The sequence below is a fragment of the Monodelphis domestica genome, chromosome 1 (genome assembly GCF_027887165.1).
Source record: "Monodelphis domestica isolate mMonDom1 chromosome 1, mMonDom1.pri, whole genome shotgun sequence".
NCBI lineage: Eukaryota > Metazoa > Chordata > Mammalia > Didelphimorphia > Didelphidae > Monodelphis > Monodelphis domestica.
The window spans coordinates 213,239,213-213,252,838 of NC_077227.1; the positions used below are offsets into that span (position 1 = coordinate 213,239,213).

The following is a 13,626-nucleotide window of genomic DNA, read 5'->3' on the forward strand; positions in this document are numbered from 1 at the left end:
AGGGAGGGCTACCCTTAATGGAAGCGCCTGAGCATAGTTTCAGGCCCTCCATGATCAGAAGGAAAGACACTTCACTGGAGAAGATTCCAAGATGCTCGACTCCAAGGGGGGCCATGGGTCCAAATTCAAGGATTGTGTTAACCATGATGAATTTGGGAAAAGAAAGTGAGCCTGGGGAGGGGTGAGGAGGAGGGCAGGAAGTGACAGTTGTAGAATGGCGAACAGAGGCGATTGGGATTATTAGCATACAGGGAAGTCTCCAACTCCAGTGAAACTGTTAAATTGTAGGCTCTAGTTCTCAATAGTAGAGAGAAAGAAGAGAGCGGGCGGAGTGGTACCGTATTGATATCCTTGAACTCAAGAGCTCTAGTGGAATCCTGACAACCTTAGAACCAAGCTGAGAAGTTTCAACACATTCTAGCTTACTCCAAGAAGTTACCAGATCGGCCGCCGCCACCGCCACCGCCCCGCCGCCCCCGCCATCGCCGCCGCCACCGTCAACGCCGCCTGCCTGAGCTCCCGCTCCCGCTCCCTGCCCGCTGGCCCTCCTGCCTGCCTGCCGGCCGACCCGTCGGTTTCTGGTGTAGAAACTAAACTGCCTGAGTCCTAGAACGCGCGGCTCGCGGAACAGTTCGCCCGGAGCGGAGGGCCTCGAGAACTGACTGAGCTATGGCCGCCATCCGAAAAAAGTTGGTTGTAGTTGGTGATGGTGCATGTGGGAAGACGTGCTTGCTGATTGTATTTGGCAAAGACCAGTTCCCTGGAGTTTATATGCCCACAGTGTTTGAAAATTATGTAGCAGACATTGAAGTGGATGGAAAACAGGTAGAGTTGGCTTTGTGGGACACTGCTGGTCAAGAGGATTATGATCGCCTTAGACCGCTTTCCTACCCAGACACTGATGTTATACTCATGTGTTTTTCCATCGATAGTCCTGGTAGTTTAGTAAACATCCTAACGAAGTGGGCCCCAGAGGTAAAGAATTTCTGTCCCAACGTGCCCGTTATCCTGGTTGGGAACAAGAAGGATCTTCGAAATGATCAGCACACGAAAGAGGAGCTGGCCAAGAAGAAGCAGGAGCCAGTGAAAACTGAAGAAGGCAGAGATATGGCAAATCAGATTGGCGCAATTGGGTATATAGAGTGTTCAGCAAAGACCAAAGACGGCGTGAGGCAGGTTTTTGAAATGGCCACAAGGGCGGCTTTGCAAGTCAGACGTAAAAGTAAAAGATCCGGGTGCCTTGTCTTATAAACACAGTGGAAGCCCAGCACACACTTGGTTCATTTTTGAAGTGCTGTTTTATTAATCTTATTGTATTATTACTGGCCTTTTTCATTTATCTATAATTTACTTTAAAAGATATACAAATGAGAAATCATCTTGTTACCAGTATTTAGAAGCCAACCATTATTGTTTAATGACAATCTCTGTCCAACAGATCTGTGTGCACCAGTGTCCCTCTGACATTACTCTTAATAACCTTCCTTATTCTTCCAACTAGCACATCTGGCACTAATTCATGGGAATTCTTAACTTCTTGCTTCTTTCTAAGGTGGTAACTTTTGTGAATTGGGCTTTAACTACTTTTATACCTAACATGTCCTGTTGCTATCAGCTGCAGGGCCATCTGGGGAATAAATAAGGGAGTCACTTCAGGGCAGGACCTCTTATAAGGCTTTTATTGGTATAGCTCTGGGGTATATCATTCAATTGTTTGAAAATGGGACCAGCCAGAGACAGCAAGTCCCCCATGCAGCTATGGCAAACCTACAGTTCTGTGGTTTCATGTTAGCTATCTTAGGGTTACTGTATAACTAGTACCACTTACTGTATGTGACCAAAAAATAAATATATCTACCCCAGCTTAGACATAGAATTTTTGTATAATTGGATTTGCTAATACTGATGTTTGTTATCTCTACAGAAGTTCTCTTTGGGAGTTTTTTTTAAGAAAGTGAACATAAAGTCATGGAAAAAAATTTGAAATCCCCTTCTGTCAGTTTCTCCACTGAATTATAGCCATCTAGCAGTTCTTTTCTGTACAGAATACCCTGTCCCTGGAGCTGGGCTTAACAAATGGGGAACTGATTCCACCCCAAGGCAATTTGATGGTTCAGAAACTGGAATAATGTCTGAATTCAAGTTAGACATCTTGGTATATACACAATGTTTATTTCTCATTCTCATGGTGATGACTCCTCTTAATCTCCTGGGGGAACTTACTACCCATTCTCTTTGGTCACCAAAGGTCCTACTTGGAATTTCTGATTCCTCTTAAGCTAACTAAACTTTTTTCTGTATCAGTTCATTTTTTTCCAACTAGTAACAGAATAAAGGCATATTTCTTAAAGAAAAAAGGAGGAGGAAGAGGAGGAGGAGGAGGAAGAGAAACAGATGACTGATAACAGTCCCAATGAATTTGAAGAAAGTGTCAAGGCACTCTAGAACTAGAGTTCTCAGAATTTTCAGAGCAAATATATTTTGAGATGCAATTTCATTGCCTCTTAAAACAAAAGTGGGCAGACCTCTTGACCACTGCTATTGCCACTTCAAAGAATCAAGATAGTGAATGATTTTATAATTTTTTAAAACCAACAGGAAAAAAAAATGTTGCCATGGGACCCAAAAATAGAAGCAACATTAAAAAGTTTACATGCAGCTATCAGCTTCCTTTGTCTATCTCTTTTGATCAAACTTGTTTTCTCCATTTTTGCTCCAGGGAACTTGGTGCTGAAGAACAAAGGGATTCACTTGGGAAGATCTGTTGGGATGATAAACATTTGTGTGCATACTTTAAAAGAAAAGACCAAGAAATAAGACAGGTTCTTTGAAGGACTATGGAGCAAAGCATGCTGAGAAAATGGCTTAGAAATTAATATAGGTATATGAAAGGAAAAAGTAAAGTATGAAGCTAGAGGGCCAGATGTGTGAGAACTATCTAGAAAGACACAGTAGGTTGTTCTCACACTTGCATCAGAAAACAGCTTTTATTGAAGTGATGACTCAGTTTTGGAGTGAGAAACACACTTATCCAAAGACACTTCGGTGACTGTCTTAGATGTAGTATTTTTATGCTCAAATTTATCCCTGGACGAAAAAGCAATTATACCTCTGTTGAGCTACATAATACAAAGATGCCTTTGGGAAGGGAGCTCTAATCAATTAACAAGTATTTATTAAGCACCTACTATGAGCTACTGTATTTTTAAAAATCTGTTTCAACACTAATTGGTACCTTGTTGACCATGGAGAATAGTTTACAAAATGCCTTTAGCATGTTGTTACTGTATAGAGATGTGCCTTCATATATGTAAGACATCATTCTTCTCTCAACTCTTCTTACAATCATGATAGTCAATGAAAATTGCCAAAAGAACAGTTTGTCATGTTATAAGAAAGTAATGACTGCAGAGAAGAATGACCATGTGTGCCATAAAAAAAAATATAAACCAAAGTCAAACAGATTAGTTTTGGGCAAAAACCACAATCTAGATGTCTCCGCCTTTGGATACATTTTTTTTCTTTAAAAAAAAAAATCCCCCCCCAATTACTTGTAAAAGGAGCCAGGAATTCCACTTATAGCAGATGAGATAGCAGAATAAAGAACACTCTGACCTTGCCCAAACTCTCCTCCAAACAATAACAAAAAAAAAAAGCCTCAAAACAAATTGTGGAGCAGCAGAACCAACAAAAGATCCAATGAAAGAGGATTCCAACCAATTATATATCAAAACAATTTTTAACATTTATTGGGTTTTTTTAAATTTTGAGTTCTAAATTCTCTTCCTTCCCTCCCTCCCTTGCCCCCAGATATAGGTTATACATGTACAATAATGTAAAACATTTTTTCCTATTAGTTATTTGGGGATATCAGACTTTTCAAACAATTCTATAGGTATCTCTGAGTCTAGAGAAGTTGATCCTCTGCTAAAACCCAATTCTTCATCATGGGCGGAGGTGATCCTCAGTTCCTGAAGACTGTGCCAGCTTAGGCAAGTCCCACCAAACTGAGGAGGCTTCAAGTATGATACAGCAGTAGAACAGATTGACCTAGCCAGAAGTCTGTCTACAAGTTGATTAAATTTTTTGGCCTTAGTAATTCATGCTACTGTTTACTAAATTGTAGTAGGTGTTAGTGGAAAGAATACCCACACCAATTAAGTCACAGGCTTTTTGCAATATTGATGCAAAAGGAAATTGAATCCTATTTTTCTAAGGGCAATATGAGAAATGTCATAGGATTATAGTTTTAGAGCTAAAAGGGAGCTTTAAGAACATTCCTAATCCCAAATATTACAGATGAGGATACTAAAGTCCAGAAAGGTTAACCGACTTTCCAAAGTAATAAGTGACAAAACCAGGTATCAAACCCCAGGCCTCTGACTACAAATTCACTGTTTTGTACAAGTCTTCTAAGTAAAAATGTGTATTATAGAAATGAAAGTCTTCCCTAGGTACATGTGCATATCTCAATATTAGATCAGGGGTAGTTCTTACTTTCCTTCAAAAAGTCCTCTTGCCTTTGAAATAGTGATTGCTTACACTGGATGCACTTCAAGGTCCCATCAATTAACTGCCTCCTTTTCAGATCTACAGCCCAATAGTGTCTCCTTTAGAAATAAGTTTCATGTAAAGTCACATCTGCTAGTTTTATCACAGAATCACTAGTTTTTTGGAAATGGAAATTCCATCATGGAATGGAATTATTTTCTTTCATACAGCATTTGGAAATGTATTTTTTTAATTGAATTTGAGGTTTATTTCAACAGCTTAGGAGGGAGGAAAGCACCTTTTATAGGGCTCATGTAACAGAGAGTACCTTCAATAGTGCTGGGAAAGGTACTAGAAAAGCCAAAAGCTTTTGAGGGGCAAATCGAATGGCCCATTCCTCTTTTTGGACAATATGTATGAACTGGATATTATTTTTAAGAAAAGGAAAGCTCTACAAGTACTTCTGAGAAAAACCAAATCAATCCCCCAGAGACTTCTAAAGGCTTACAAGGTGCTAAGACTAAACATTAAATCAGCCAAAACACAGATACATGATGCCACGGTAGACAGAATTAGGTTTGAGGAAGACCAGAGTTCAAATTCTCCTTCTTACACTTGTCAGTTATGTAATTATAGGAAAATTGTTGAACTTCTCTGAACTTCAGTTTCCTCATCTGTAAAACAGTAACTCTAGTATTTACATCACAGTTGTGAGTTTAATATTATTAAAATGAGATAGCATGTGTAAAGTACTTTAAAACTGTAATGCTCTATATAAATGTCAGCTATTATTATCATTGTCATATATTACCAATAAAACTAATACCTGATAAAATCAAGAATACTATGGATTCTAAGGAACATGGAATCACAGTAGAATATTCCACATGGTTCAAAAAGAAAAACAAAAATCATGAAAGAAGTTAAGGGGAAACAAATAGCAGAATTAGTGATCTGCACACACAGCAGAAATAATTAGCAAAAGTTCAAAAACTTGGACTTGATGGCAGCAAGTCTCTTCAGAGAAGCAAAATAAGGAACAAATGATTGGGAATACCAATATACTGAACTGAAGAGCAGTTTGTAAGAAGAGAATTTTTAAAAAGCAATGGTATTAAAAGAACAATCTGTAAGTAAAATACTTTGATCATGAAGACATAATGGGTAGAGACAACATAAGAATAAAAGGCAACCGAAAGAACATAGCAAAGGGGAAAAAATGGAAAATAATACAAGGATACCACCTAGAACATTCAAGAATACAGAAAACAATGCATCAGTCTAAAATACCCATTAAAAAAAACAACACTATATATTTCTGTTTTGCAACTACTAAGCCTCAAAGTCAGGATTTAAACCTCAGCCTCTCCTGTTTCTAAGTCCAGCACTCCATTATTTCTATACCACTCTCTTCATCCCCAGAAATACGGATGAATCTTATTTAAGCCTTCCTTGTACCCAAAGTTCTACTTTTAATGTGTAAGTATGTCTTTGATTTTTTTCTCTGAGCTATCATTGAAAAGGGAAGAAGAAGAAATGGGAGAACTTATTAGTCTGTTTCTCTACTGTTTAGAGAAGGGAGGAAAAGTAGGGGAATATGATATAATTTTAAAAAATATAGGTGTCTACTTCAAGGTCAAGGAATTAGCAAGAAGTTTGGGACTTCACAATGTGGGGTAAGGATGGAGAAAAATGGATCAAATTGAACAGGCAGAAAAAATGGAAAGGGAAACAGATGGGCTATCTCCAAAAGTATGAGAAAGCTAAAAAAGGGGGTCAAAGTGGGGAAGAAATAAGCATTTATATAGGGACTATTATATGTGAGGCACTGTGAAAAACACTTTTTAAAAAAAGTATCTCCTTTGATCTGCATAACAATCCTGGAAGGTCAGTGCTGTTATTGTCTCCAGTAAGGAAACTGAGGCATATAGAGGTTATGTCTCTTGTCCAGGGTCATATAACTATGGCCAAATTTGAATACAGGTCTTCCTGACTCCATCCATGCCCAGACCTCTGTCCACCATGCTACTAGCTACCTGGTGAAGGGAATAACTTCACGTTTAAACTTACAAGAAGTCATAGTTTGCCACTACATTCACCTTTCCTGGGGGATTTCTCCCACTTTGAACTATCTCCCTAACCTACTATTACTTATCCCAGAACTCCTACAGTCAACTCCAATTCCTCATCCTCAGGAGACTGCAACACTCCAAACCTGATTCTAGCCCCCTTCCTAAAGAAGCCTCTGCCCCAGGCTACAAAAGCCACAGAGACAAGGAAGTATGGCTTGACGGTGAAAAGATGCCCCAGTCTTCCAAAGTAGTAAACAGCAGAGGAGATATAAAAGCTTTATTCCTGAAAGGGGGAAGAAAATGATGGGAGGAGAAATGTACATTGTGAGTACAGTATGAGTTAACAAAGGTTTCTTGGTCAGGTCTGGTTTCCATTCTATTTCCATTTTTTAAAAAAAAATTTTCCTAATATTCTTAAATTAGAGACTCCATAAACTGCCCAAACATAGCCAAGAGCAGACAAACTATCACACATGTCATTTTAGATTTCATAAAAGCCTGGTTACTACCCAATTCCATCATAAAACTGATTCATTGCTTCAGCTCCATACCTTACAGACAGCAGTCTCCAGAACCAAAGCTTCTTTATTGGGGCTTTCACAAGAGCTGTGAATACTAGAACTCTAAGCCCTGGAAGCAATAAATCTGAAGCCCATCTTGTTAATCCATTTGATACATGCCTTTCATTTTGGATTCTAAAGATGTTTATGTGAAAAGTTTCAGGAATATGAGGATGATTTAAAAAAAAGATATGCTACTATTTATACATCAAGAGCATAAGCTCCAGGAGGGCAAGGCCTGATTTTGATTTTGTCTTTGTGACCCAATACCTAGAATGGTGCCTTTCATATAATACAGGTTTAAAAGCTGGAAAAACCTTTACAAGTCATGCAGGCTAACCCCTTCATTTTACAGATGAAGATAATGAGGCCTAAAGGTTAAGAGATTTTCTTAAGGAAGCAAAGCTGTGATTCAAATTCAGATTTTGTGATTCTAGATTCAGTTTGCTGAACAAATGTAACATTGGGAAGTTATTCCCAATGATGATTCTTGAATTCAATTGAACTGATTAAGTAGGGGCAAATTCATGACCTAATTCATAGGCAAAAATAACCCTGTATTTTTTTTCAAAAATAATCTTAAGAAAAATCATGATGATTAAATTTTCATATAATCCCTTTCACATTGCTGGTTTAGTATTTTTAGTCTGTTTTCTCCTAAAATAGCACTTTTATAAAGTAGTCAGGATTAGTGTCCAATACTCTCATTTTAAAGAAGGAATAAATGACATCCAAGGTTGCAATGACCCAGTCAATAGGCCTGACAGAACAACCACCTGAATTAAAAAAAAAATAAATGAATAAAAAGAATTCCTAGACATTAGAGTTTTAGAATCTTACAACCCCTATTCAGTGGCAAACAGCTTGTGAATGAGTGCAAATAGAATGTCTAAAAGGGGATTTAGAAATGAAAAAGCTATCTGATCAAAGTGGACTTCATCAAGGAAAGCTTCCTGGAAAAAAAGTATGTTTTAATGAAGTTTTAAAGGGCATAATTTTAAAAGAATAATTTTTATATAATTATCAGAGGTAATGTGTGTAGCATAGAGTACTGAATTTGTCCTCAAGGGACCTGAGATCTGGTCTTGGTTCTGCCACTCAGTATCCTTGTAACCTAGCACAAGTTATTTATCTTCTTTGGGCTAGTTTCCTTCTATACAAAATGAAGGGACTGGAACAGATGACCCTTGAAGTCCTTCCAGGTTTAGATGTGTGATCCAGTGCCCCAGTGAAGTAAGAGAATAGTGAGGGACTATTATGACTTAGTGATCTGTCTCTTGGAGAGGCTAAAGCAGCAACAGTTATGCTTGCTCTCTTCAAATCACAGGGCTTAGGGGGAAAAAACCATACTATATGGATTTTCTTGTTTATAGATTGTCTATAGGTCTGATACAGAATAGCCCATAGAAATGTTGAGAACCTATCTATGATGCATACCACAATGAGGAGGAGACGAAGGACAGGAAACAGATGAGGAGGAAGGGCCAGAGGAAAAAGGGAGGGAGGGAGGGAAGAGAGGGGGGAAAAAGGGGGGGAAATGTAGGGAAGGAGAGAGCATGAAAAAAGAGTGCCATAGCATTCTGTACTTTTTCATGAATTAGGAAAACTAGTGATTTACAGATCTCAATGGTCCTACAAATTTGGGGCTGAAGAAGGAATTTTGTGTAAATATAGAAAATGATGTATTATCAGGTACAATTATTCATTTCAGTGGTTCTGTTTACCTTTTTACAGGAGGGCATTTTCACTCAATGAATATTTATTAAGCACCTACTATGTGCCAGGAACCATGTGAGGCACTGGGAAATCAAAGGCAAAAATGAAAGTCTCTGGGGGCAGCTGGGTAGCTCAGTGGATTGAGAGCTAGCCCTAGAGACGGGAGGTCCTAGGTTCAAATCTGGCCTCAGATACTTCCCAGCTGTGTGACCCTGGGCAAGTCACTTGACCCCCATTGCCTAGCCCTTACCACTCTTCTGCCTTGGAGCCAATACACAGTATTGACTCTAAGATGGAAGGTAAGGGTTTTTATAAAAAAAAAATGAAAGTCTCTGCTCTCAAGAATTTTATATTCTATCAGAGAATAATATATACATACATACATACATATATATATGCATATATATATATATATGCAAGTGAAACACAGTTTTTGACTGGTTTAATGCCTAACCATAAAATGCATGTATACTAATGGTGTTTCCCATCCCCAACTGCTTGCTAGCTATGGCACAGGGAGAATTAAGTTCCCTGGCTTCAAGCTCTTCATCCCATATTTCTTATCAGGTAATTCATAGGGTACCTTCATTGGACTATCCACCTCTCCTCTTCTGCCTCACCCCACTGGTGATGGGGTGATCTGAAAGCAGTGAGTGCACCTTAATGGTTTTGCCTCTTGCTCATTTATATTGGGTTTCTTTCTGTTTAAAAAAAAATCCTTCCCTTCCTTCTTAGAATCAATACTATGTATTAGGTCTAAGGCAGAAGAGTGATAATGGGCTGGGCAAGGGGAGTTAACTGATTTGCCCAGAGTCACAGAGCTAGGAAGTACCTGAGGTCACATGTAAACCCAAGACCTCCCTGCTCCAAGCAAGGTTCTCTATCCACGGACCCACCTAGCTTCTCCCTTATGTTGGGTTTCCATTCCCTATTAACCACTTTTGTTTTATCCTCTCCAAATCTGAGTATTTTGTGGGCCTTCTTATCTATAACAATATGCTGGGCTGATGTCTTCAGGGAATAGTTGACAGTCATTTAAAAATCCTTTTCCTGGTTAGAAACTGATTCTCTTAAAAGCATAGTTTGGGTTATTTCCCCCGCAAAATGCATTACCTTACATTTTTCTGTGTTTAATCTCATCTGTCATTTTACTATCCATTCATCCAGCTTTCAGAGACCTTCCTACTGTAGTTTATCCTCATCAGCTTGTCATTTTACTATGTGAAACAGCTTAGTGTCATCTACCAACTTGCAAATTTCACCATGAAATTCCTCTTCGAGATTATTTCTGAAAACATTAAATAAGACCAGTCCTAGAACTAATCCCTAAGGCACCCTGCTATTAACAATTCTCTGTTCAGAGAAGTGCCTGTCTCTACCCTTTGTCTCCAAGTCACTAAGTGGTAGTACTGAGGTTTTTTAAACAGCCTGTAGGCTTTTTGAAAGATAAATTAATGTTCCCTGGTCTGCCTTTACTATATCCTTAATGCCCACACCAATCCACAAGAAAGACTAGCTGATGAGTCCTATACAGTATCCTGTCACTTTAAACTATCTTATTCTAAGCCTGTTATGGTGGTTGAAAGCAAAATCCCTATCTTACCCTTTGATCCTTCTGCCAAAAGCCGAATTCAATGCAGATTTTATCCCAAAGTTCCAAATCTATGCAAACTCACATCACTGGAAGAAATCTAAAAGAGAATGATGAAAGGTAGAATAGAAGAGATAATGCTGGATCTAGGGCTTAAGAAGACCTGAGTTCAAATCCAGCCTTAGACACATTCTGGCAGTGTGACCCCAAGCAAGTTATTTAACATCCCAGCCTCAGTTTTCTCATCTGAAAATATAATAACACCTACTTCCTAGGGTTATGATGGGGATCAAATTTGATTATATACATAAAGTAAATATATTACATATACTGAAAATAAGGTTTACTTCCTAAACTTTAAATTTCTATGTAAATGTTAATTCTATTCTAGTATGTTATAGCATAGTATGTTTTAGTATGAATGCACAGTCTGTATTGCATATAGAAATATATTCCTAGTATCTAGAAAGTAGCTTGCAATGAGCAAGTATTTAATATATATTAGGTGAACATAACCAAATGTGATATTTGAAAGAATCTGAGAAAGACTGTAACAATGAAAAACAACACCCTTTCTTGACTCAGTTTTTGTTTACCTAATGTTTTGTTATATATTGCACTTAAAAACTGTTCGTTAATTTTAATTAATTCCAACCTTTCTAAGTAGATACTAGTTTTTCCTTACTGATAGTCCAATGTAAACCAAATCCCTAAAATGAGATCTTTTTGAAGACCAAAAACATATAGTATATATGCTGTAAAATAATACCAATTATAGACTGCATTTAGGTGATGACCTAGATTCAAACTAATGTAATATATAGATATAAAATGCAGGTTCCATAAGACTAAACATATCAAGGTGTATGAGAGGCGGCAGCTAAATGAAATCAACATAGAAAAAAAAAATTACACTTTGACTTCACTAGAAGCATCCCTAAGAAAAAGAGCTGTTTTTTCTGATCCTAAAATCTTACAAATTTGAAACAGAGAAAGTAGACCAACTCCTCCTAGCCAGTTTCTGATGAATTCAAAAGGGATGGTTCTAATGAATTCTTTGTGATATCATTAAAGGTCAGAAAATAGTGATGGAGATTTTATTACCTACTGAATCCCTGACATCATTAAATAGTTAGTCTCTGTCAAAAAAAAAAAATAGTTCTCTTCCCTGACTTTATTCAGAAGTTTCTGGTTTCCTAAGATTCTTAGAAACACTTCCAAATTACCAGGGAATGACTTATAAATGTCAAAGCTTTACTAATACTTTCATTTACTAACATACTCTCCCTTAACTGAACCAATTTCTATAAGTAAAATATAAATCTGAGTTCATAAAATACACCCCTTTCTTTAATTCACTCTCCATACTATAGAAGGAGACCACAACACAAAGTACATTAAGTTATCATCTGTGCTTGATATTCATTAGGAAACCTAGCACAACTAATAGTACAGAACTTAGGTTCATCTCCTGAATCTGACATTTATTAACTAGTCATGCCCTTGACCTAGAGTCTGAATTCTTGCTATGACTGGCTATTCCATGGTTAGATTTCTAGTTTTGGTTCCTGTCCATACTGTCTGTACCTCTCAGATACTGATTGGCACCATAATCCTCCTCACCTTTATCTTTGAAGAGATTCTTAGCTATAATCGTACCCTTTCCCCAAAGTTCCCTCACTTTGATAGACCCTTTAGGTTACATTATAGATACATACCTACCTACCCATTACAAAAAAATATTTTAAAACTACCACTAAAAATTGCTATGGGTAAGGTATTCAAGCTATTTGATGCTTGGGAGGAAGGGTTTCTTAACCCAGATCCATGAACTTATGTTTTAATATATGTTTAAATTTTTATTTCAGCAAAATGTTTCTTTTGTACTCTTGCATGTTTTATTTTGTGTAATTAAAAGCATTATTCTGAAAAGGAGTATACAGGCTTCACCAAACTGTCAAAAGAGTTCAGATGCAAAAATGGTTAAGAAGTACCCATTTAAGGAATGGCCTAAAGTTTTTCAAATTAGAATTTCTTAAATATGCATTCCTATAGAATATACAAGGGTGTATGCCACAAGGAAGCAGATCACCTATCATCTGGCCTTTATCAGATCTTCAAAATAGAGAAATTCAGAAAAATTATTTTAATTGTACTATATCCATGAACTCCTTGGAAGCTCAGCTCAAACATCACCTCCTCCTAGTTGCTAATACCTCACCACTCCTCAACCCCCAAATTTAGCTTATATTGCTCTGTAAATATTTTGAATTTACTTGTATGTGTATAGGGGGTTTTCACCAATGAATTTATGCTCCTTGTGGGCAAGAATGGTCTCTTCTTTTTTTTCATCAGTCTCACCTGGCATATAGTAACAACTTATTGGTTGTTGAACTAATTAACTTGTGTAAGTTGCTTAAACTTTCTGAAATTCAGATTTCTTATTTGTAAAATAGAGATGTCAATACCTGGTTATGAGGCTCAAATGAGATAATATATGAAATGCACTTTGAAAACCTTAAAGGATTCTTTAAAAATGACAGCTTAGTGTTGTAAATTCCCTGAGGGCAGGGACCCAGCCTTATTTATTTTTCATTTTCCCCCAAGTCCTTAGCAGAATGCACTTTATATACAGTAGATGCCTAACAAATTAATAAATGAAAGAACTAATTAATTAAAATCTTGCATAGCAACTTCTATACCTACATGTTCTTTCTATCTTCTTTTCTCTTATTCTTTTCTCCCTAATGAAGAGAAAGGAGTTAAAAATGAACAAGAAATTATTTTGGTCCCTTACTTTCAGCCATCACTACAAATTACATTATGTACTCAATTCTAAGTAATCCACAAAGAGAAAATTGGCAATATTAGCATCTCCTAATGCCACCACTCAGAAGCCCCAGATACCTCCTACGTGCTTACTGCTCTTCAAACAAATCACAAATTTAGTTGCTGCCACTGCCATTCCTGGGAAAAGTTAATTAAGTTGCTTTTGGACAGTGACTAGACAACAGTATTTTTTAAAAGGTTATTAGTAAGTTAAGTGAAGCCTATGGACTCCTCAGAATAATATTTTAAATGCATTAAATAAATATATAAGATTACAAAAGAAACCAGTTAATGGTTGAAGAGGTGGCATGATGTAGAAGATAAAATTCTGGTCTTTAAATCAAAGGAATTCGATATGAATCCCAGC

General features: G+C 37.3%; 2 protein-coding genes across 4 annotated transcripts in view; one reads left to right on the plus strand and one right to left on the minus strand.

The window, feature by feature from the left end:
• NUBPL (NUBP iron-sulfur cluster assembly factor, mitochondrial) overlaps positions 1-13,626 on the minus strand; it is a 365,055-nt gene that overhangs the window by 258,441 nt on the left and 92,988 nt on the right. The gene's annotated exons all lie outside the window — the stretch shown is intronic.
• On the plus strand, positions 403-1,876 carry LOC100012776 (transforming protein RhoA-like). Its single transcript, XM_056810406.1, has one exon. It carries the CDS (start codon positions 670-672, stop codon positions 1,249-1,251), a length of 582 nt encoding a protein of 193 aa, XP_056666384.1. The 5' UTR covers positions 403-669; the 3' UTR covers positions 1,252-1,876.